The following is a 24,002-nucleotide window of genomic DNA, read 5'->3' on the forward strand; positions in this document are numbered from 1 at the left end:
GTTGTAGGAATAATAATAATAATATAATTATTTAAAAAAAAAAAAAATTAAAGGCTGATCTGGATAAGGGATAAGATTACAGAGACAGGATTCAACCAATGAAAATCATGCATGTACAGAACTCGACAACTGAGAGCCACAAATCTAACACCAGAAAGATTCAGAAAAAAAAAAACATTTCTTGATCATACATTACTTAGATAATATATTCTGCTGCCCAACTCAATAACCAGTGGCGTTCTTGTTAATACAGACAGAAGTTGTGAAAAATGGCAACAACTGGTGCTTCAACAATGGCCAGCCAGCTCAAGAGCAACTTCGCTTCCTCTTTGACTAGAGGGCTCATCACCCCCAAGGGCATTTCCGGTACTCCTTTCAGAGTCTTCCCTTCTTCTAGAAGGACCTCTTCCTTCACCGTCAACGCCGTTAAGGCTGACAAGGTCTGCACTTTCTTTTTCTTTCTAAATATTTTATCTTTAATTGGGTTTTCTTTTCTTTCTTTTTTTCTTTGTATATAATTAACTCATACAATTAGGGCAACTAGGGTTCTTGATTTTGGAGGGGTTTTGAACATTGATAAAGAAACTCTCAATTTCATTCGTAATTAGGGCAATTTTTTTCAGAATTTTGAATTGTATCTATGTTAGATTATAGATTATTTATTATCTTTTCTGACAATGTAAAAATTGCATCTTTAATATAAAAATTGAATCTTTATTGCATTGCATGCATGTTCTTCCTACTAATCTTGCATTGATCCAATAAATAGAGATCTTATTTAGGGTATCTTTTCTTCCGTAATTTTTGGAGCGTGCCCGATAAATCTTGGAATTAAAGAATTAGTGACTACTCCAATCTTGATTTACTAAAATTTGGCCCTAATTGAAACTGCACAAACAAACAATGCCTTAGTATATATATAGATTTTGTACATGCATAACTCCCTTAATATAATTTGTGCAGCCAACTTTCCAAGTGGTCCAGCCAATCAACGGTGATCCATTCATCGGAAGTCTCGAAACCCCAGTCACATCGAGCCCGTTGATCGCATGGTACCTCTCCAACCTACCCGCCTACCGTACAGCTGTCAACCCACTTCTCCGAGGAGTGGAAGTCGGCCTGGCCCACGGGCTTCTCCTAGTCGGCCCGTTCGTCAAGACGGGCCCGCTCAGGAACACCGCCTACGCGGGTCAAGCAGGTTCGCTCGCAGCGGGTGGCCTAGTTGTAATTCTCAGCCTTTGCTTGACCATTTACGGGATTTCTTCTTTTAAAGAAGGTGAGCCCTCGACTGCACCTGCGTTGACTTTGACCGGACGGAAGAAGCAGCCCGACCAGCTTCAAACTGCCGACGGGTGGGCTAAGTTCACCGGAGGGTTCTTCTTTGGCGGGATTTCGGGTGTCGTTTGGGCTTACTTTCTGCTTTATGTGATCGATCTTCCTTACTTCGTTAAGTAGAGTGTGTCTTTTTTTTAAGGATTTGGTTGTTGTAAGTATTTTTTATCAAAAGTTGTATATTGGGGAGATTCATGCTGATACATTGGAACATGGGGTTTTATTTATGAATGTGTGAATCTTTCTTTGTTATAATGATGCCATTTGCAGTTATAATTAGTTTAAACAGTTGCTTGGAATAAGAGAGGGAGATGAATTTTAGGGTTTTATACTATGCTACACCCGGTGAAACACGCTGTGTAGATCTTTACGATTCGTATACACACAAACACTCACACACCCACGTTGGTGTGTGTAGATCAACGGTAAAAATCCACCAGGTGTAGCATAAAAATAACCCATTTTAGGAATGTGTGGATTAACCAAAACTTGAGGAAAATTTAACAAACCTAACCAGAACGAGTTTCTAATGAATAATCTCGAGTAGCTTCGTAATATGGCCGTTCTTGGGATTTTTGTAATTTATATATATCAAGCACTTTTAATTTTAATTTTTTTTTCTATTATTCATCTGTAGAAAAAGTTAATTTATGATTGAAACTTAGGAGTGGAAATTAGAATGGAGTTATTCGAATTCTACCGATTTCGATCCATTGAATTCTGAATTTGTAACTATATTTTTTATTTTCCGATTTGTTATTTTTTTTTCTTCAATTTTTTTAATCGGATTTGGAATGCATTTGAGATTTCATTTTTCGATCCGATTTTAATATCCAAAATTCCAATTTTATCCCCGAAGTACAGGAATATAGCATTGTTTTTTATATTCATATACGAATACAAATAGAAAATTTTATTTTCGCCGATTTCAATGCGAAAAATTTCTAACCAGTGTTTAAAATCCGAATTCTGAAAAGAAAAAAAAACCACTTCCAAAAAAAATCGAACTTCTTCCAAAGTGCTCGGTCCGTATTGAACTTGCGAAAAATTTCTAATGTTGGCAACAAGTTTTCTTGAATGTATGATGTGCTAGCTCAGTTACTGCCATTTCCTGAGGTTGACATACAAAATAGAAGATTCTTTTATTAGCTTTGGTGCAATTTAATTTATGTGACAAATGAGAACCAGAAAAATCCTATCTTCAATTTTTCTATTAGAACACCAAATAAAAAAATTAAAAAACAAAAAATTAAATAAAAATCCATTGAATTTTTTTGTCTCCATATTCTATCTAAGAACCAACGGTCATAACTGTCATTTCTTGAAAAAAAATCAATGGCAATCTGCCTTTCCTCTGCTTCATTTACACTGCCCAAACACCACTCTCTGATTTCACCTTCTCAGTTTCTCCTCTTTTCAAAGAAAAATTCCCTTCTCACTTGCAAATCAAGAAATGATCCCAATGAGGTTTGTTTTATATTCATATGGGAGTGTGTGTGTGTGTGTGTTTTGTGAATTTTCATCTGATATTTGAAAATGGTGATGCTTTCAGGATTATTTGCTGGATGCTCCGGTTTCAGTCGGAGACGGGTTTTCCTTCAGTGGAGGTCGGAATTGGAAATTTTACTAAAAAAAAATCGCGAAAATCGGAAAATGTATAGGATCTTGATATGGGTTTTTTTTTTCTTTTTTTTTTTTTTGGACAGGGAAGTATTCGGATGAACCGAGTCCGGCCGACGAATGGTTCAAGCAAGGAAAATATGTAAGTTTCTTGCTCTTATGATCATGATGAATACTACATTCATCTGCACTTGCAAATAATAAATATTTGTTTTTAAATCACTATTTTTTTAATACTTCTGTTTTAATTTCACAACATAATTAAGGTGAAAGCACACCCTGTCGGTGGCACCGGAGAGAAGGCAAAGGATCCGATTTTCGGACTTGTTATGGCTGGTTCGTCACAATCCTCAACTGATCTTTTCAGGTACAAATCTATTTAATTTTATTTATTAATTTTTTTTTGATCGAAAAAATTATCGTAAAGTTGAGAGGACTAAAAAAAATCGCTACGATATTGAGAGTGTATTATTTGCAGGCAGAATTACGAAATTGAAACGTGCTCATTTTGTGCAATAGATGGTTTTGCGTCGAAAGTGGAAGCACAGCCAATCCGCCGGTTATTCTAATTCACGGTTTTCCTTCACAGGTAATTCGTCTCATCGTTTTTTCCATTGGCTTCGATTTTTCTTAGTCGAATAATTTTTTTTCGTGTTTTTTTGTTCTGTTAATAGGCATATTCGTACCGTAAAGTTCTTCCCATGCTCTCGAAGAATAATCATGCTATTGCTTTTGATTGGCTAGGTAAGCAAGTATTCGATATTTTCTGCTGCATTTTTGTACCTATTTTTTCCCGTTTGACGAATTATATATATATATATCGTTTACAGGGTTTGGATTTTCAGATAAACCCCAACCGAAATACGGCTTTGATTACACCTTAAAAGGTATATATATAACCAAGCTTTTGAAATTCAAATAAAATCAAGAATGTCATATTACATATATCCTTCAATAAATTTACCAAGCTCAATTTTAAATAAATTCTCAGAATATGTAGACTCACTCGAATCCGTCGTCAATAAATTCTCGAAAGACAAGGTTACTCTCGTCGTCCAGGTACGTGTTCAACTCCCTTCATATATTCTTGAATATACAAACATGTCGAATTAAAATGTGATTTGCGAATAAAAATTCATTCTTTAATTTCTAGGGGTACTTTTCACCGGTTGTCGTCAAATACGCGAAAGATAATCAAGAAAAGATTAGCAACCTCATTCTACTAAATCCTCCAGTAAGATCAATACAATCTTTCTTTATTAATTACTACGTATGAACACGCGAATGCCTAAATTTTTTTTTTTTAATTTTTTGAATATTTGCTAAAGCTGACAGAGAAACACGGAAACCTGCCATCAACGCTTGCTATATTCAGCAACTTTTTGCTAGGAGAAATTTTTTCTCAGGTAATTATAAAATTTGCTGCATGCATATCGTAACTGTTACTTATCGCATTACTATTTGTTTAAAAATAAATAAATAAATAAATAATCGAGCCGAAACAGGATCCGTTAAGAGCGAGTGATAAAGCCTTAACAAGCAGCGGTCCTTACAAAATGAAGGAAGACGATGCAATGGTGTACAGAAGGCCGTATCTCACTTCTGGTTCTTCGGGTTTCGCTCTTAATGCAATTAGCAGATCAATGAAAAAAGAATTAAAGGTTAATTTCTTTTTCGGAAAGTGTTATTATTGCATTATGCATGAACGGGATTAAATATTTGTGCGATTAATTTTGTAGGGATGTATCGAGGAGATGAGAAAAACTCTAAAGGACGAGAATTGGAAAGTTCGAACAACTGTTTGCTGGGGTTTGAGGGACCGTTGGCTGAGCTTTGATGGAGTCGAAGATTTTTGCAAAGAATCGAAGCATCAATTAATCACACTTCCCATGGTAAATAAATCGTCATCCGTTTATCGATTTGGTCTTATCTTGATTAGTACTATTGTGGCAACCAAACGAGGCCTAAACGAAACTTGTTTTCCAGGCAGGGCATCATGTGCAAGAGGATTGCAGTGAGGAAATAGGAGATATTATTGCCGGAATCCTAAGCAAAAGAAGACGCATATGATCTATATATATATATATATTACTCGATTAAATGAAACAATCACGGGGGTTGTAATATTACTCGATTAAACGAAACAATTTTCATTGTTTTCTCAACACAAAGATTAAGAGTGTAAAGATAAATTATTGGTAAATAAACTTTCTTGCATAATAGGAAATGTTACTTCATTTATAGCACCAATTCCACATTTTCTCATTCCTCTAAACAGCTACAACAAGCAAAATGTTCTCTGCAGAAATGAGGTTCAAATGACGAGAAATCGTCTGATTTCTCAAACCTCGTTTTTCGCGAAAGCATATACCCAAACAAAACTTAGTCCTTGTCTTGCAACTACTGAATTGCAGCTTGCTTCTTTGCTTGCAATCTCTGCATGAACATCGGATTAGCTTTAAGCCTATCTTTCACCTCGGAAGTTCGAGCTTCGTCCACCATTTTCCTAGCTTTTCCAGCTTCCTCAATCAAAGCAAATAGAGTTCTCAGGCAATCCTTTCTGTTCTCTTCCCTATGTTCAAACCTGATACGAAAGAAAGAAACCGTAAAGATGTAAAGATTATAATTGTTTAAGGCCTTGTTTGGTTGGTAGACAAAGTCACGACTAATCAAACAATTAGGACTAGAATTTGATGCTTGGTTAGTGCAATAACTGCGCGATTATGCAACAATGAGCTCCTATATTGGCTTAACCAATTGAGTTTTATAAGATTGCATAATCTTATCTTGGGAACCAAACGAGGCACAAGCAGACACTGACAATACAGAAATATGAATCACGTTACCTTTCGCTAGTTATGGTAAGTTCATCTTTGCCAGGATTGTACCGTTTTCCAGCTAATTCCCTCAGACGTATAAATTGATGCTTGGATAGGCCAAGCTCCTTCACAGTAACAGCCAACTTTACTTTACGGTTTTTGGGGTGCCATGCATCACCGCCAGGTGCAAAGACCACACGAGTTAGCCAACGGAGAACTGGACCCTCGCCAGGTGGATCATCGACATCTTTTTTGTTGTCGGGCTCCACGTCGTTGTCGAACTGAGGTGGGCCCTCAGCCTCCATAAGCTTAGCACATTCCAAGACCATCTGGTCTTCAAACTCCTTGAACAGTTCATAACCTTCTTCAACCTCTAGCTCGCCCTTTTCGACCCTCTCGCCTATCTCGTTAAACTTCTTTTCTACCTTCTTCTTGATCTCGTCTGAAAAATTTGTACGTGATCAAGATTACAATCGCAAATAGAGGACATCAAAATCTTTAAAATAGATAAACCAGTGATTCATGGCTGCAAAAGCAGTTCTGCACCACGTTCTCTTAAGTTTCTGTAACTGCTGTGAAGACTAAAATCCTATGTTCAGAAATTACAATATATAAATCAAGTGGAAAAAAAAAATAAGTGCAATTCAGGAGGACTCAAAAGAAAGTTCAAATATCTAGATTTATTTCATGATTTTTCGCATCATATTACATTTGAATCATCTTGTTGTTAGTTGCTGAATAGCATCTAAAAGAATCCTTTCATCTTTTTTTTCTGTTCTTTTTTTTTTTCTTTTTGTACTTCTACACAGGAAAACACTATGAAAAGAATGACATTATAATAAGTTGAACTAAATTGTTATCATTTGATCTTCTTGTATACTTCATCTTTCTAGTATTGATATTTTTGTGCACTTTGTATAGAGTTCGAGATCACAAACTCTTAGGCCCCGTTTGGTTGCCAAGATAAGCCATCATTAACTAAATAGTTGGACTTAATTTGATGTTTGGTATCCTCAATAAATTGCCGGGTCGACCCGCCAAAATTATATAATCATGGCTTATCTTGCCTTATCTTGCCATTTAATGAGTTTTTTTGTTGAACCGTTTAAGCTCCAATAAAATAGTTGGGTTTCATTAGATTATTTAATCTTATCTTGGCTAATCTTATCTTGCCAACCAAACGGGGCCTTAAAGTACTATTTGTATGCAACCTGACATTATTATCTGAAAGAACAACAGTGTGCCGTATGCATTATCGCGCAGAAGTTCCAGGATTTCCAACCAATAAAAATCTTCTTACATGCAATATTTTTTCATAAATGTTTTTGCATCCTTAACGCTCATACTCCAAGAACCTATACCTCATAAATTGTCGACACAATTTAACTTATAACGAAATGTGGTCCTTTCTAGTAAAGAAAATTCTAACAGTCAGTTCTCGCATCTGAACGGAACAGTCACATAAATATATGCAAGCAACCTTCTAAAAGTGGTTCGACAAACATTTGCATTCCATCAAAGTGGTTCGACAATTCAAGATCACGAACCAATTAGAAGACAAATAATTCATAAAAATGATCCCCCATAAATAGCTCTATCAGACTAGTTAAAAAGCAAGCAGAAACAACCATTAATTTACCTCGGCTAAAATTACAGGTAAAAGGGGGTTAAGTCAAACAGTAATACCTGGTAGAAGCTTGTCCCAGTTAAGCATATCCTCTAGTATTGCTTCACACTCCCTCGTATCATGAAGGCACCCATGCTCAGTAGCTTCTTTAATCATTTCGTCCCATTTCGTGTCATCCATGTTAAAATACGGATCATTAGCCCTCATTTTCTTCATAGTGATGTCCCTAGCATTGTACAAATCGTCAACCTCTTCATCGGTTTCATGTGCATCCTCGAAATCCGATTCGAAATCTTCGTCTTTTACGTTATCTAGTGGCTTCATCTCCAACTCTTCCTTTAATTCGTCATCTGTGTCTGCATGCTTCTCCGAAAGCTTTCTCTTTAGAATAGACTCAAAGATTTTCGGGAGTGCCTCCTCATTGAAGTTATTCAAATAGTCCTCTATCTGCAGTTTTAACTCTGCAAAAAATGAAAATAGCATTTAGCATCGTGCGGATCCCTTTGCTTTTTCCATCACTTAAAATGTGATGAGTTCTATCATATTTTTCAACATAAATGCTGCACCGAAAGCAATAGCAAATAATCATGCACAAACATAAGTAACCGTGTTCTTCTTATACACACAACAAAAACCAAATCAAACGAACAACCGAGCAGCAGGAATTTAGTTACGAATTTCTCCATGGGGTCGATCTTACACGCTCTCACACATAATCTTACTCACAGAGTTCTGCTTTTCATTATTACAGAGAACCAAGAAATTTCTATAGCATTTGTTCCTTTTGCACAAAAAGAACAACATAAATAGGTAACAAATACAGAACCCAATAATTATAGTCACCTTCTCCTCAGAACCCACACACACACACACACACACACACCAAAAAAAAAAACCATGTAGATATTGTCTAAAAAAATCGAACATTATTCAATTAGCATAATAAAGCATCACCTTTGTTGGTCACATCTTCTACCTCAAGCGTATCCGCCTTCTTCTCTTCGGGTAGGGCCACGCTAGTTTCGGATTCTGGTTTCGGGTCGGGGTTCGGGATCTCATTTTCGGACGAGAAAAACCGCTGCTGTGTGGAAGGAAAGCTTTTCAGCAATGGTCCATTTCCGAAGACGTGATTGGCGGGGTAATTATTGAGAAAGCCATTATTAGAAATGACAGTTGCAGATTCGAGGTTGCTGGAGAAATGGAGATTGCGAGTGTAGAGAGAGAAATTTCTTAGCAGAGCTCTTCTCATGATGGAAGATGGTTAGGGTTTTGATGGGTTCTGCTTAATTTTTAGCTACACTGTGTCGCAATGTAAAAAGTGACCCATGGCTGTGGGAAATTAGAACCTAATTTGTGAAATTTGTCAAAATTCTATTCCAAATTTTACAATTTTGGAATTGGAATATGTTTTCATTTCGAATTTCAAAAAGTTTGACTTTCGATTTTTACGATTTATTTTAAATCGGAATTGAAAATATAGAAAATTTTAATTTTTTATTTCAAAAATATTAAAAAATAAAAAAATAATTTAACAAAATTCGAGCATGTCTTGCTAGGATTTAGAAATAACGTACGCAATCACAAACAAATAGTGTAGTTGACTTTTTATCTCCCGTATATTTCTCCATCTCTTTAGCAATTTTGTTACGTGCGATTAATGGTGGACGCAGATTCATTTATCAAATTTATGTCAATATAGTACCTCTCGTGGTGCAATCCTAGCATTATTGAAAACTCCTTTAAGAAAAATGGGACAATTACTCCGTTTTTATCCTTTCCAAATACTATTTGTTTGATTCTCGAAAATATCTTTTCAACATATGTTGAACTTTGGTAAAATTTATGACCCAATTTCAACATGTTTAATAAGTGCTCAAATGGATTCGAAGGCTTAAATTGCAGAGCTCACATCATCTGCTTAATAGGGTGCATTTCTTTTATGAAACAATATAATGAGCATCGAGTTTCTTTTATAGAATTTTCCTTCTTAGGGCCCGTTTCTGCAGCGACAAACAAAACGCGATGTTGTCTTTCATATACGGTATTAGTTAACAACAATGCAATAGTAACGAAGCAGAAAAAATCTTAATCTACACACGTTACAAATACCAAATAACAATCATACTATTGAAACGACTTGCAAAATTACATTCTGCTATGTAAATGAGTTCATTACGTTCAAAAAAAACACAAACACTCAAAACCTAGAAACGAAATACAAAATACATATTACTTCAAAAAAAATCAATAAATTCATAATTGAACCGGCGAATCAGAGAACAGATCAAAATGAGTGGCCCAAAAGCTATGATGACGTGGCATGAACCGCGGGCCCCATATTCAACTCATTCACCAATAAACAGTCACCAAGCACTAATACCCCAAAGATTATTAAAAAAAAAAAAAAAAGGAAAAAACTCATCCATTATTAAGGAACACATTAAACAACCATTTTTTGTGATTCCCAATCTATGGTGGGATAATTGCATTTGCAAAATTTATTATTTCAAAAATCTTGGTTGGGTGGATTGTTTTGTTTTGTAGAGATACTGTGTGTGAGAGAGAGAGAGAGAGAGAGAGAGAGAGAGAGAGAGAGATGGAGGAAATTGGGTTTTTGGGATTGGGTATAATGGGAAAAGCGATGTCGATGAACTTGCTTCGCCATGGATTCAAGCTCACTGTTTGGAACCGCACTCTCTCACGGGTACGCCATGGCGATGAATTTGATGTATTGCTTGTTGTTTTTGTACATCTGTTTATATTGTCATTAACGTATTTTAACTTTTGTTTATCTTCAGTGTTCAGTGAGATATTCGATTAGGGCATTGAACATAGCTGCCTAATTATGTTCATTAGTTGATTTAATTGCTTGTTTCAATTGCCCAACAGTAGTTTAGTTTGGGTTTATCTTGTAATTTATAATTCATCTCACTCATGCATAAGCTGGAAAATTCTTGGCTCAATTGGAAAATTTGATATAATTTGCGGGTTCGTGATCGTCTGCTTGTTACCGAGGTTCCCTCGTCATTGATGAAGGGGGATTTTGAATTTCGAGAGGAAAAACTTGGTTAATTTTCTGAGTCTATTAACTCGAAAAGTTGCTTTTCTTGCAGTGTGATGAGTTGGTCGAGCACGGGGCTACTATAGGAGAATCCCCCGCAGCAGTAATCAAGAAATGCAAGTACACTATTGCAATGTTGTCGGATCCTGCTGCAGCTCTATCGGTTTGTCATTTTATTATGCTCCTTTTTTTTCTGCGTTTAATGTTAATTACCGGATATGAACGGTCTCGGTTAAGAATTTCGGTCAAATAGGTGGTTTTTGATAAAGACGGTGTTCTGGAGCAAATCGGTGCTGGAAAAGGCTACATCGACATGTCGACAGTTGATGCCGAGACTTCTTCAAAGATCAGTGAGGTTCGAAAAATTGCCCGCCTCTCATAATTCTCCCTTCGTCTAATAACTAAAGGCTCGATCATTGCTAGGAATTATATGAAAAAAAGGGAAAGAGTAAGAAAAAATCATTTCGGACTGAGTCTGACTTATGCTCTATGACGATTTCAGGCGATCGCATTAAAGGGTGGTAGTTTCCTCGAAGCACCGGTATCGGGTAGCAAAAAGCCTGCTGAGGATGGTCAACTAGTGATCCTTGCTGCTGGCGAAAGGGTGAGGGACTCTTATTATAATAATAATACTTGTACGTTTATTCAGATGTAATTGTTCGAAATAGGACGGTATAAATTGGTTTCTAAGCTTCAAATAGGACTGTAAATCTTCACCGGGAGTATATAAATGTTTCATAAAGTTAAACTGTCTATCGTGGTTCGATTCTTCAGTACATGTTTTAAACAAACTTCCCAATTTTTCCTAGATATGAATATACTTCGATTTTGTAGGCATTATACGATGCAATAATTCCTGCTTTTGACATAATGGGAAAGAAATCATTTTTCCTGGGGCAAGTTGGAAATGGAGCAAAAATGAAGCTTGTTGTCAACATGATAATGGGCAGGTAATTGTGCTTCTTTTTATCTTCTTAAAAACGACTAATCGTTCGTACATGTTTTACTGCTCCATTTACAAGAAATGGGATTTTTTTTTTCTGGGATATTTCAAAACAATGTTTAATTTCCGAAAGTACCTCATTCTTTATAGACTGTTCCGATCACACTCGAATCTTTTTAAGTCCACCACTCGTAATTCTTCACCACCACTTCAAGATAGTGCTACTCTTTCACTGCCAGGTGTCGTGTTTGTTATTCTAATATATATATGCATTGCAGTATGATGAATGCATTTTCAGAGGGGCTTGTATTGGCCGACAAAAGTGGACTGGACCCTCAAACCCTTCTTGATGTACTGGTAAGACAAACGAAAACGACAAAATTTGTTTATATTTCTTTTGGTGGGATATAATTGAGAGAGAGCAAATAAATTGTGTTTACAAAAAATGACGCAGGATCTTGGTGCTATTGCGAATCCAATGTTCAAAATGAAAGGACCCTCTATGACAAAGAGTAGTTATCCACCGGCCTTCCCTCTCAAACATCAACAGAAAGATATGAGGTTGGCTCTTGCACTTGGCGACGAAACTGCTGTGCCTATGCCAGTCGCAGCTGCTGCTAACGAGGTATTAAACCCTTATTAATATATTAATTTATTTATTTAAATGTGTGTGTGTGTGTGTGTTTTGATCGTTCGGTTCTTATTTTTGGTTGCAATTAGGCATTCAAGAAAGCGAGAAGCATGGGACTTGGGGACCTCGACTTTTCTGCTGTGCATGAAACTGTTGCATCTAGCAAAGGATCAACCTGATTGATATATATATATATATATATATATATATATATATATATATATACAACACTGTTGCTTCTGCTGATTTTTCCTGGAATATTTTAGAAACCAGAAAAAGAAAAGGTATGGCATCAATCATTTGGTAACTTCATTGGAAGAAACAGTTTGATATTGTCTTGATATATCAAATGTAACTGAAATTGCTTTATTTGAGTAGCCAGCACTTTCTATGTTTTTCTTTTAGTAATATTGAATGTAATGGTTTTAGGATTTTTACATACATTAAGAAAGTAAAATAAGCTTCTTTTTACAAGAGAAATACCAGCCGAACAGGTTAAGCAGATCCCGGGCCTATATATATATATATAAAACCAAACATTAAGACAAGTGCAGTTTCAAGACTCACTCTAATCAAGATTTGTACTTTGGTTTATGTTCATTCAAAACCAGCAGTCGGCAAATAATGTAGTCACAACCAATAATAGAGATACAGATCATTGTACGTATACACGTCTAGGTATAATTGTATTTAGGAGAAATTGATTTAAAACTAAAATACAATCTAAGACGGAACAACTTGCAACCCTTCTGGTTCTCACCGAATTTCATAAAAATCGGGGGTTTGATTTCATACCAAAATGGTGTCTCTTTAAATCATCTCTTGGATTTGGAGGGCTTGAATATGTTGTCCTTGTAGAATTTCAGTTCAGCTATGCTTTCTTTGATGTCGTCCATTGCTCTGTGTTTGTTTTCCTTTTTGGGAGCCTTTTTCTTGTCTGCCAAAACAAGATGTATTCTCATGTACAAAGGTTTCACAAACTCGGTTTAGTGAATGGGGATTTGCTAATTCTATACTGGCAAAAGATAACATGTACTTCTTTCTAACTCAAATCTGTGTTTTGTTTATTTATTAAGAAGGATTGGGTTGGTTGATAATGTAAATGATAATTTCGTGAAAAATTTGTACCTTTTGGGAACCAACGGATGCATAACGCCTTGACACTGCTTACATCAACAAGCACGTGAGAGAAAAGGGCAGCCAAATCTGGCATGTACTTCTGCACAAATGTAAAAGAGATACTTGTAACAAATGTTAGTATCTAAAGTTGGAAACGTTGAGATATTTTGTAGGTATAGTAAAAAACCAGTTGAAGTTTCCTTACTCTTAAAAATAGAAGATCCGTATAGATAGAATTTCCGGCAATAAGAGGTGTACATGTGCCGACATGTTTCTTGACAAATTCGATAACCTGTTATATGTGCAGCAAAACTTAGTTTGTATTACACCATATATATTATGCAACAAAAGTATATAATCGAGGATCAAGAATAGATGATGTGCTACAAAGAAGAGATGAGAGAAGGGTTTGGTCCAATTCCTGTCCTCAACTGACTTGGGTTCGGAAAGACAAACAAAAATTGCCGAACTGTTCTTATATGAGATAATAATTATGGACAGAAAACCGTATTAGAGGGTACAACAAAGAACCTAAAATGTATATTCAATTATATATATATTATGGCATGAATACAAGGACCTTTTTTGTGGTAACAAGAATGCAATTACCTGCTTTTCAGCTTCTTGTTCAGTTATTGTACTTTGAAGGACTCTCTCCGTCAAACCTAAGTACCAATAGAATTTGAAACCACAACTCATTGATGTTTTAATTGGGATGTTTCCATTCATTAAAGCCAACAAAAAAGATGAAGTTACATACCACTTTCTGAGTGATGTTCTTGACACCATTCTCCCATTTTATCAAGACACTCCTTTGTTTGTTGAATAACCAAATCAGGACCCTGAAGAAAGAAAGATGTAAAAATGATCAGTTATACAGCAGAGTGAAATAACTGTCTAATCTTAAAGATGAGAGATACTAATAACTGCATCACACTGTTCAACAAGCCTATGCCAACCAAACAACAACAACATGATAATCTTTTTCGTCTGAACAAAAGGAAGTGTGTTCTTACCTCAATTGACTTGGTTAACTTTCCATCCGTGATCACACAAGCAATCTCCAAAATTCTATCAATTTCAATATCCAAGCCTACACAGACGAAAAAGAGAAAGGATATTGACCTATTATAATGAGTCCTGTTTGTTTTAAACACGTCATGCCTTAAGCATTATCCCAGTTGAGCATTACATCGGGCAAACACATGACATAAACCAAAAAGGGAATTGCTATCCCATTCTTTAACCCTTGATCTTTATATTTTTTTAACAGTGGTACCAGAAAGTGAAAAGAAATCGAACAAAGAGAAACAAACTTATTAGAATATAAGAAAGCAGGATAGAAGAAACATATTTAAATGTGGAAGGACAAAACACTACAGCCTTCATATTTGGAGAAAAATAATCTTGCAGATCTCACAAAATCCTTTCCATTGTTAACAGCTTGGAATATTTATAGGTGACATTCTGTACACCTTTGGTGAACTGAAATTATATATCAGATTACTGACCAACGGGAATAGAATATCTTCAATCAATCTCAAGTTTCAAGGATCAGTATAATTTGCATATACAAAGCCACTAATGAAAATAAATACCACCAGCCAGCACTAATAACAAATAACCATCGGATGATTGCAATATTTAATAGCTTCTCCTTTACAATACACTTATGTACTGAACATAAAGAATTATTTTGTAAAGTAGTGAAAAATCCAATAATCATACTTCTCTACTTAATCAATTAAAAGAATTGTCCATGTTAAGTCAATAATGCTCTGAAGCCGTTATGATTTTGTTCGACATGTCTGGCCTCTGCAACTGAATCGGAGGGGAAACATATGTAACGGGTGCAGGATAATTTGATAAAAACACAAGAAGTTCTAAAGTTCAAAGTGCAAAAAATTATTTTCTCATGCTTTCACAAACAAAGCCAGGCTCCACATACTTGCATCGATTTGATCATATTTTTCAACATAAAAACATAAATAAATAAAAGACAGTTGATGGATCCACATTACACGTGAATCGAAATCTCACCAGTCATTTCCAGGTCAATCCACACAAGTGGCATCTTGTACTCTCCTGGAATTGTTTCCCAGGTTTGATCCCCATTTTCACTTTTCAGCATAGTTTCGTCTTCTACACCAACATCTACTCCTTTATTGCCATCTGCATCACGACGTGTTGTTCATTAGTGACAATTTTGCATTTTCACCATGGCAATGCAGCACAAGTTGAATGAATTAGGTATTTCATACCTGGTCTTTCACAACTATCAGGGGCAGCAGTTTCAATTGAACTAGATCCAGTAGCATCTTCAGCATTCACCGCAAGCGATGTAAACGAATTCGATAGTTTATCCATCGCTACTTATGCTAATTACTGATTCTCTAAGCTCCTGCTTAAATAGAAAACAATTGCAGTTGATCTTCATGGTGAGTCGGGCTAATCATGCATAACAATTACCAAAAACCAATTCTCCATTTCAAGTTGGTTAAATAACAATCAAACTCAAACTTAAGAACACGAAATCAAAATTCCATCCCCAATTTTTGTCAAGTTTACCAATAACTACAAAGTATTTGAAATTTCACCGCCAGAGGGTTTTATAGCAAACGAACCCCCATTTTTTGCTAATCAACGTGAAGCTGGTATACTAAACCCAATTAATCACACGAACGAAACGAAATTAAGCAAGGAGGAAGCGATGGAGTATACCTGTGAGAGATTTGATTACTTCTAGGGCGACGGCGGAGTAGAGGCGGAGCGACGGAGGAGGAGGAGGAGAGAAACTGCTGTCAGCACGATGCTAATTGGTGAAAGCAAGAAAAGTAATGGTGGTGCAGTTGAAGACTGCAAGTGCGAATTTAAAGGGATGAATAAGAAATTATTTTTAATGCTATTAAGTTGACTAATGATCACCTTTTTTGAAAAACAAAATTAAAAAAAAAAGTTATAGGATAAATTACGGCCACCACCCCTGAGTAATGTCAAATTATGAAAAAACCATTTTGTTTGGATAATTGCACCCGCTCACATTAACTATGAAATTTCTTACACTTCCACCCTTATGGTGTCACCTTCAACAGAATCTTCTAGATTTCATGTAATATTCTCTAGTTTATACTCGTTTTATGCAAAAATGTAGTTTTCGATACACCACAATCTGATATTTACAAATCAAGAGACACATCTTATGATTATTTCGTTTAAAATGTGGAGTTAGAATGTGATAAAACAGGTACAAATGGGAGAATATTCCACATAATCTGTAAGATTCCATTAAATTTAATATCGCAAGAGTGGACGGACATATAAGAAGATTCACAATTCAGGGGTGATTGTAATTACCTAAATATGAGGGGGAGTTTCGTAATTTAACCTTACATCAGGGGTGAAAATTCCAACTTATTTGACACAAAACGAACCCGGTCTACAGCAGACTGGTTTGGGGTTTAAGGGTTTTATTATGATTTAGGGGAAAAGGGTTTTTCTACAGAGTTAAGTAGCCGCTTTCTTCCTCAACACGAAGAAGAAGTGAATCAATTTACTATTCTTCTCACTCCGATTCATCTCTATTCCGATTAATCCTCTCCGATTCGAGCCGGGTTACGGAAATCTGGAAATGGCAACTTCCACCCCGCCGCCGCCCGCTACTGCGCCGCCTGCCGCCGCCGAGCCGCAGAAAACTGACTACCTAAACCTGCCTTGCCCCATTCCGTACGAAGAAATTAGCCGCGAGGCACTCAGTTAGTGCTGCTTTTTTTCTCTTTTGTGTTCTGTTCATTTTTAATGCGATTCATTTTTTTGTAGTTTGACCTCTACTTCCAATTAAACTGATTCATTTTTTCCCTGCAGTTATTTCTGATTATGTATTTCAGTTTCTGGAACTTCGTTGCTTTATTTTGTGTTTTGTTTTAAAAGTGCCGATCACAAATGCTGGCAACTTTAATCGAGCTCGTATTATTGTTCTCGTTATGAATGGAGGAACATACCTCTTTTGGATAATTGGATACCCGATTGCCATTCTATATGATTAGCTTGTGTTTCTTTTCTGAATTTTACTTTATTTCTCATGGAATCATCTTGGAATTGACCTGTTAATCTTGGAATTTCGTCAGGGATTTAAATTATTCAAGAGATTCACATTTTTAATAGGGTTTGTCATATGAAATTAGTACCAAATCTATGAAGGATAATAACCTTTTATTATTTTGCTATTGCCCGCAAAAGCTTTTTGTAGGGGAAAGTATGCGTTCAAAATTCTGACTACGTTTGTTATTGTTGCCAGTGTCGTTGAAGCCAGAGCTTTTTGAGGGAATGCGATTTGATTTTATGAAGGGACTGAATCAGAAATTTTCACTCAGTCATAGGTGGTTTAGTTTCATTGTTCTTTTACTATATAGTATTTGTATTTCATGTTGTTTCTATCTTTTCTTAGTTTGAAGATGTTTTCTCAGCCTTAGTGCATATTCTTTTAAATGCTAATTCGTTTCCTTTTTTATTTATAAGTGTGATGATGGGACCTACAGAAATTCCTGCACAGTCTACCGAAATAATTAAAATTCCCACTGCTCATTATGAGTTTGGTGCCAACTTTATGGACCCAAAGGTATGTCGAGGTTTGCTATTACTTTTCTTATTAAAATGTTAGTTTGGTTAACCAAGGAGAACTATTTTTTCTTTCATAGTTCATGCTTTTCGGGAGGGTGATGACGGATGGGAAAGTAACTGCAAGGCTGAAGTGCGATTTGACTGATAATCTTACTTTGAAGGGCACTGCTCAAGTACGCATGCTTGTCATCAATGTTTTAAGTTGACAGCCGTCCAGGGGCTTTTACATATTTGTCAGTTTCATTAACTAATATATGTTTCTTTCTGTAGCTTACGAGTGAGCCACATATGTCACACGGCATGTTCAATTTTGATTATAAGGTAAACATTTTAAATATCTTCATCAGTTATGTTGGGTTTTTTAAGCGCATGTGTTTATGTAACCTTTATACGTGCATACTGCATATTCCTTTAGTAAAAGTTGCTAACTAGTGTATCAGCACATGGATTAGTCCAGCTGACGTGGCATGTCATCAAGCATAAGTTTGATGCATTTATAGTATTTGAGTTTTTAAATTAAAGCTAATGATGTTTCCTCTTTAAATTACATGTAGGGTTCGGACTACAGGACTCAATTTCAACTAGGGAATGGAGGCTTACTTGGTGCAAATTACATCCAGGTGAATGATCTAGTCTCCAACTTTGTGAGATATTATTTTAAATAGGCATTCTAACTATCAAAAGTAGAAGTTTTCTGCAGGCTTTTAAGTTTTTGGCATTTATAAGAAACAATTAGAAGTTAGTGGACATCTGTTTTACATGTAAATGATATGTTATTCCAAGGAGGCCACTTTTGAATCATTGTCTAACATCTTGTCCTTTTTCTTTTTCTTCGTATTTTGGTGTATTGCAACTGTGCGTTATTGCTCAAATAGTTATTGTTAAATGTTAACGGCTGAAGTTAGAATTTGAGGGTATCCTGGATTTTCTTTAAAGTGGTGTATTGCATGAATTCAGTCATTCTACCAAATTTCCCTTCACCGATTATCAAGGGTAGGTGGTAAGAAACTATTTAAAGTTTTCCATGGAGCACAGCTTTGCCTTTCAGCATTAATTTAGGAAATTAGGTAAGTAAGTCATTTGTGCTTCAGAGTAGGCTCGCATACTAAAAGTTGCTTTTGGCTTGCCCCATTAACGATGAAGAGTTCTTATAAACTGCAGAGATACTTGATGATTGTATCGGCTAGGATGAAGTCACTTCGATGAATGTTTATGTGATATAAACTAAAAAAAAAATTGAGAATGTTATACCATTCTTCCAGCACTAGGAACTAACAGAGGATATCATTTTATTTTTTTCTCTGTCTAGGTCTATATCTTGTAATAGTGTATACTGATTTGTAGTTTTTCACTTATGCTTGCAGAGTGTGACTCCTAATTTATCCTTAGGTGGTGAAATATTTTGGGCTGGTCAACATCGAAAGTCTGGCATTGGCTGTGCTGCGCGTTACAACACTGATAAGATGGTACTTTTATAGGATATTTATATTTATGTTCCAGTGCTTGCTTTAAGTCCATACGCTTACAAGAACAACTGTATCATTCTAGTTGATCACAAGATCTTACGTTGAGTTCAATTTGATTGCTCAGATTTTGTTTCCCTCTTAGTTGTGCATCTTTAAAGTCATTGGATTAAGTGCTTTATGTTACACGAGAAATATTTGGCTATGTTTGGTAAGCTTCTCGAATTCTTTTCATTCTTTCCCCAAAATAAAATTATCTTTCTGAAATATTTTCAAAAACTTTCCCCAAAAAGAATTCAAATTGTTCTCTCTCCAACAGACATGATTTGACTGCTACAGCGAAAATTCTCTTCACTAAATTACAAACTAAAATCACTTTATCCTTCAAATTCTTCTTCCAAAATACCTTTTTTCCAACACCTTTTAGACATGATTTGACTTGCTACAGTACAAATTGTCTCCTCTCAAAACACAAACAAACTTTATTTTATTTTCAAATTCTTCTCCCAAAACATCTTTCTCCAGAATAAAATGGAAATGGAAGCCCAAAAGCTTACCAAACATAGCCAATTGATAGTCTCTATCAACAGAGTAGAATTGTAAGAGAGCGATAAAATATTCCGCAACTTTGCTTCTGAGAACAAGGATATATGCTTCCAATTCATATGCATAAGCCTGCTATGTCATATTCCACTTCTTGAAAATTGATCATATTATTGTGATCAAATTGACCTATGCAAATAACTATTTGCTTTTCTTTAACTTTCGGACAGTGGGAAAGCAATCTTCTTGTTTTCTATTTGTCAGACCTTATATGATTTCAGTTATAGAAGAAAATATGTGATTTGATATCTAACTTTTCTAAGTTAGGTTGCATCTGGGCAAGTTGCCAGCCATGGGATAGTTGCTCTAAGCTATGTCCAGAAAGTATCAGACAAGGTAAATTTCGTCTATTTCATGCTATGTCCTGTAATTTGGTATATATATATCCAACAATTTCATGTTTGTTCTTGCTTCTTTTTTTTTTTTCTTTTTTTTTTGGCATTTAGGTTTCTCTAGCATCAGACTTCATGTACAACTACATGTCAAGGGATGCCACAGCCAGCTTTGGTTATGATTATATCCTTCGGCAGGTGAGTTCTTTTCGTATGATTTGAAGTTTTTTGATGCAATACTAGCAATATAGTTCTTGGACTAGTTTTCACTCTACATCGTACATTTGTTGAAACACGTGTTAATTGACTCTCGTGGTCTCTTTTGGCAGGCCCGTTTAAGAGGCAAGATTGACTCCAATGGCGTCGCATCTGCTTTCCTTGAAGAAAGATTTAACATGGGTCTTAATTTCATTCTTTCTGCTGAGGTGAGTAACAATAACCCGCTAAACGTTTTTTGTTCTCTTTGATATAGATTCATTTCCCAGTTTCTTTTATTCAATTTAACACGTTCAATAATCGGAATATTGCAGCTAGATCACAAGAGGAAAGATTACAAGTTTGGCTTTGGCCTGACAGTGGGAGAATAGAATAGGAACATTTTTTGTTCAAATTCCCTTCTTAACCAAAAGAAACGAGTTTTGTACTTTGGTCGATTGGTCGAGTAAACATTATTTGTTGGCAGTGAGATCTGCTACGACGTAATATAATTAACTAGTAGTTGATTTTTTTTTTGATTCCCCTTGAGAGACTCGATTTTATATCTATAATCGTTTACGTAGATATTTATCGATATAACTGATTACGTCGTTGGATCAATAAAATTTACGACGACCTTTTCGATCTTACAGTGTAGAGAGTGATGTCAGTTATATTACAATTGATTAAACTCACACCGTTGATACAAATTAATACAATTTATAATGTGTTAGTGAAGTTAAAAATAATAGATATTTCAACTTCATCAAGATTTTAAACAATTATTTTATGATTAATATTAAAATCCTATTTTTTTATAAGTATCATCAAATTGTTTTAATTTAATAAAAACCCACCACTTGTATTTATTTTTTTATGTGAATATATTCTAAGTGTGCAAGATGACTTATTCCAAAACAATAATGTCAAATATGGTCCCCATCACCCAAAATCTTGTTCCCTCTTATTGGTCTTATCCATTGTTGCCTCTTTTATCTTATATATATAATTCATTAATTTCTCATTATTCTAAGTACTTGTTACAATTGACAGTAACCCTATCTATTTTAATAATAACAAGACACAAACATTACGGTTTATTTATACTATACCCGGTGAAATACAACATATGATTATTAACCGTTGATTTGTAAATAATCACACACACCTACGTGTATGTGTGTATAGTGGTAAATTACTTCACGGGTGTTTCTAAATATCTACCTAATTAGCTTCCAAAGATAAGAATATTACTTAGAAAATCCAAAAACTGAGATATCATAATTATATATGTACTCCATTATTTTAGAATAATTGTTGATTGTGCCTTGCACATATTGCTTTTGAATAATTCCAACCCTTGATATGAGGCTCTCCTCTCCATTTATTTATTTTACACATTATTATTTATTCTTTCAATTTTATTAATTATTATTTAATTGATATGAGGCTCTCTTCTATATATAGTGATAATTCATTTATAGTTGAAGGGTCGTGATCCTTACCACAGTAGCTGCCACGTGGCGTCCACCCTGACAAAACCCCCCAATTTCTCATCATCTGTGAGTGAAGGAGCAAAAGTAGGCAAAATTAGTTAATTCGCGTGCAGATAAATAATTGAGCGTCAACTTTATTTCTCAAAGATCCAATTTTTATTTTCCTGGTGATTTCTTACTCTCTATTTTTTTTTTCAAGAAATTCCTTTTTTTCGTGTAAGCTACAGATCCTTGATTGTTTACTGTGTGTGGGTGTAGTGCGTGTTTGGGAGAAATTCAATCAATTTTTTTTTGAAGATACAGACAGCTGTGTGTTTGAATTGAAAAAAGGCATGATTTTTTTTGTATGGGATTCTTCATTTTTGTGTGTGTGTGTGTGTTTAAGAAGGTGATGCTTACATGTTTTGTATTCTTGCTTGTTACTGATATGCTTCTGTTGATACTTAGCTGAGTATATTATTACATAAGTTCGTGAACCATTGTAGACTTACAGATCTTATCTCTGTTTCTTGGCTTCTGTCAAGCTTGGAATGATTCTTGAATTTCGAACTTTTCGTCTTCTTCCATCATTGTAATTTTTTTTACAGATCTTATCTCTGTTTCTTGGCTTCTGTCAAAGTTGTAACGATTCTTGAATTTCAATGTAATTTATAGCCACGATGCAAGGAGTAAGGCGATCGATTTTCGTACACGGGAATGCTCTCAAGAATGCTGTTCTGAGCCATGTTCGTGTTATGCCTCCGGCCACACGTTCTGTTATGTTTGCACGCAGTGAATCGACTGCCTCAGCTGCCCCTGCCCGCATGGAAGAGCATGGTTTTGAGAGTACCAAAATATCCGATATACTTTCCGGCAAAGGGAAAACTGCCGATGGGTCCTGGCTTTGGTGCACCACTGAAGACACCGTGTATGATGCCGTCAAATCGGTACGCATTAATTAGTTTTATTGGAGTATATGGTTGTAAGTTTAAACATGAATTCAAGTACCCGATTTATTATAATTAATTCTGATTGCGGTATATGTGTTACTTTGAATGAAGATGACACAGCACAATGTTGGAGCTCTGGTGGTTGTTAAACCAGGAGAGCAGAAGTCGATTGCTGGGATTGTTACTGAAAGAGGTATATTTGTGAAAATCGAGCAAAATCATTTCTTGATTATCTGTTTACAAAAAAAAAAATAGAGAAAGTTTGTTGATGTTTGGTTATTGTCGGTGTAGATTATCTCAGGAAAATGATTGTACAAGGAAGGTCATCCAAGTCAACCAAGGTTGGAGATATCATGACCGAAGAGGTATGTATATATGATGTTTGTTATATGAGTTGCATCTCGAAAAATTGCTATAATACGTTCCATTTTCAATGATTCGTATGACTTCACTATGAAAAAAAGAGACTCTAAATCCTAATGATGGTTCGATTGGTTCGATTGCAGAACAAGCTTATTACTGTAACCCCGGATACTAAAGTTTTGAGGGCAATGCAACTCATGACAGGTATTAAAAAAACAGAAAAACAATAAATGAATAATAATAATCATAGAAGTCTTGTGTAAATAAAGAATTTGATTTACCCTTTTGTTGATTGGCAGATAATAGAATCAGACATATTCCGGTGGTGAACGAAGGTGGAATGATAGGGATGGTGTCAATCGGAGACGTTGTTCGTGCAGTGGTGGGCGAGCACCGTGAGGAACTGAACCGCTTGAATGCTTTTATTCAGGGTGGTTACTGATGGTGTCGACATTGATGATGTCATGATGGTGTCGATGATGATGATGATGATGAAAAAGCCGTTTGTTTATGTCGAGTTGACGGACTAGAAAATGTTGTAAATATTTGTGCTGAAAAAATTGCATCTCTGTTGGAATGCCTGAAGCTGTTTTCAGCATCCAAATAAAGTTATGTCGACTGGGATTTGTGACAATAAAGTGCACTGTAAACATTGTTTTCTTCATTTTCTTCTTCGTGTGTGTGTTTGTTTGTTGCTCAGATCCGATAAACTGCTCCTTCGTAGTTGCTCGACTTTATATTACTGTGGTTTCTCTTACTGTCATTTGTCAGTCCTTTACATTAGTATAATTATCGAAACACGAGTTTGTATCCGTTAATTACAACAAATCTCAAAACAAAGCTTATGACAAA

At 35.5% G+C, this 24,002-nt stretch overlaps 7 protein-coding genes across 11 annotated transcripts; 5 read left to right on the forward strand and 2 right to left on the reverse strand.

Annotated features, from left to right (window-relative positions):
• Positions 1–8: 8 nt before the first annotated feature.
• Positions 9–1,587, forward strand: PSAL (photosystem I subunit l). The gene is made up of 2 exons (XM_012990355.2): positions 9–440; positions 964–1,587. The coding sequence occupies exons 1-2, from the start codon at positions 270–272 to the stop codon at positions 1,453–1,455; spliced, it is 663 nt and encodes a 220-aa protein (XP_012845809.2). The 5' UTR covers positions 9–269; the 3' UTR covers positions 1,456–1,587.
• Positions 1,588–2,475: 888 nt separating this feature from the next.
• Positions 2,476–5,172, forward strand: LOC105965683 (alpha/beta-Hydrolases superfamily protein). Its single transcript, XM_012990285.2, has 13 exons — positions 2,476–2,799; positions 2,885–2,939; positions 3,039–3,094; positions 3,219–3,319; positions 3,472–3,541; positions 3,627–3,696; positions 3,783–3,839; positions 3,944–4,011; positions 4,106–4,186; positions 4,281–4,358; positions 4,458–4,613; positions 4,692–4,844; positions 4,939–5,172. Exons 1-13 carry the CDS (start codon positions 2,668–2,670, stop codon positions 5,020–5,022), a joined length of 1,161 nt encoding a protein of 386 aa, XP_012845739.2. The 5' UTR covers positions 2,476–2,667; the 3' UTR covers positions 5,023–5,172.
• On the reverse strand, positions 5,071–9,047 carry LOC105965587 (uncharacterized). Its single transcript, XM_012990185.2, has 4 exons — positions 8,353–9,047; positions 7,458–7,859; positions 5,799–6,213; positions 5,071–5,536 (listed from the first exon to the last, which is right to left on the reverse strand). The coding sequence occupies exons 1-4, from the start codon at positions 8,645–8,647 to the stop codon at positions 5,353–5,355; spliced, it is 1,296 nt and encodes a 431-aa protein (XP_012845639.2). The 5' UTR covers positions 8,648–9,047; the 3' UTR covers positions 5,071–5,352.
• A 778-nt stretch (positions 9,048–9,825) lies between these two features.
• Positions 9,826–12,453, forward strand: GLYR1 (glyoxylate reductase 1). Its single transcript, XM_012989925.2, has 8 exons — positions 9,826–10,102; positions 10,512–10,622; positions 10,713–10,814; positions 10,962–11,063; positions 11,294–11,409; positions 11,681–11,759; positions 11,857–12,027; positions 12,123–12,453. Exons 1-8 carry the CDS (start codon positions 9,995–9,997, stop codon positions 12,210–12,212), a joined length of 879 nt encoding a protein of 292 aa, XP_012845379.2. The 5' UTR covers positions 9,826–9,994; the 3' UTR covers positions 12,213–12,453.
• Positions 12,454–12,587: 134 nt separating this feature from the next.
• LOC105965436 (oligoribonuclease) lies at positions 12,588–16,051 on the reverse strand. The gene is made up of 9 exons (XM_088816503.1): positions 15,874–16,051; positions 15,414–15,553; positions 15,193–15,324; positions 14,169–14,245; positions 13,913–13,994; positions 13,762–13,817; positions 13,358–13,444; positions 13,162–13,252; positions 12,588–12,970 (listed from the first exon to the last, which is right to left on the reverse strand). Exons 2-9 carry the CDS (start codon positions 15,517–15,519, stop codon positions 12,849–12,851), a joined length of 753 nt encoding a protein of 250 aa, XP_088672629.1. The 5' UTR covers positions 15,520–15,553; positions 15,874–16,051; the 3' UTR covers positions 12,588–12,848.
• Positions 16,052–16,566: 515 nt separating this feature from the next.
• Positions 16,567–21,007, forward strand: LOC105965202 (mitochondrial import receptor subunit TOM40-1). Its single transcript, XM_012989767.2, has 11 exons — positions 16,567–16,904; positions 17,447–17,528; positions 17,668–17,767; positions 17,847–17,942; positions 18,040–18,090; positions 18,324–18,389; positions 19,134–19,235; positions 20,103–20,171; positions 20,282–20,365; positions 20,497–20,592; positions 20,698–21,007. Exons 1-11 carry the CDS (start codon positions 16,781–16,783, stop codon positions 20,752–20,754), a joined length of 927 nt encoding a protein of 308 aa, XP_012845221.2. The 5' UTR covers positions 16,567–16,780; the 3' UTR covers positions 20,755–21,007.
• A 678-nt stretch (positions 21,008–21,685) lies between these two features.
• Positions 21,686–23,907, forward strand: LOC105964978 (CBS domain-containing protein CBSX3, mitochondrial). Of its 5 annotated transcripts, none has more exons than XM_088816506.1 (7): positions 21,852–22,025; positions 22,117–22,188; positions 22,513–22,784; positions 22,899–22,980; positions 23,079–23,152; positions 23,294–23,354; positions 23,450–23,907. In XM_088816506.1, exons 3-7 carry the CDS (start codon positions 22,518–22,520, stop codon positions 23,590–23,592), a joined length of 627 nt encoding a protein of 208 aa, XP_088672632.1. In that variant the 5' UTR covers positions 21,852–22,025; positions 22,117–22,188; positions 22,513–22,517; the 3' UTR covers positions 23,593–23,907. The 5 variants fall into 5 exon arrangements, with proteins under 5 accessions (XP_012844970.2, XP_012845110.2, XP_088672632.1 ...); XM_088816507.1 differs by having other exon boundaries at positions 21,857–22,025; positions 22,117–22,429; XM_012989516.2 differs by lacking the exon at positions 22,117–22,188 and having other exon boundaries at positions 21,686–22,025.
• Positions 23,908–24,002: the final 95 nt, after the last annotated feature.

The sequence above is a fragment of the Erythranthe guttata genome, chromosome 4, assembly GCF_056151865.1.
Source record: "Erythranthe guttata isolate IM_541 chromosome 4, IM_541, whole genome shotgun sequence".
Classification (NCBI taxonomy): Eukaryota; Viridiplantae; Streptophyta; class Magnoliopsida; order Lamiales; family Phrymaceae; genus Erythranthe; species Erythranthe guttata.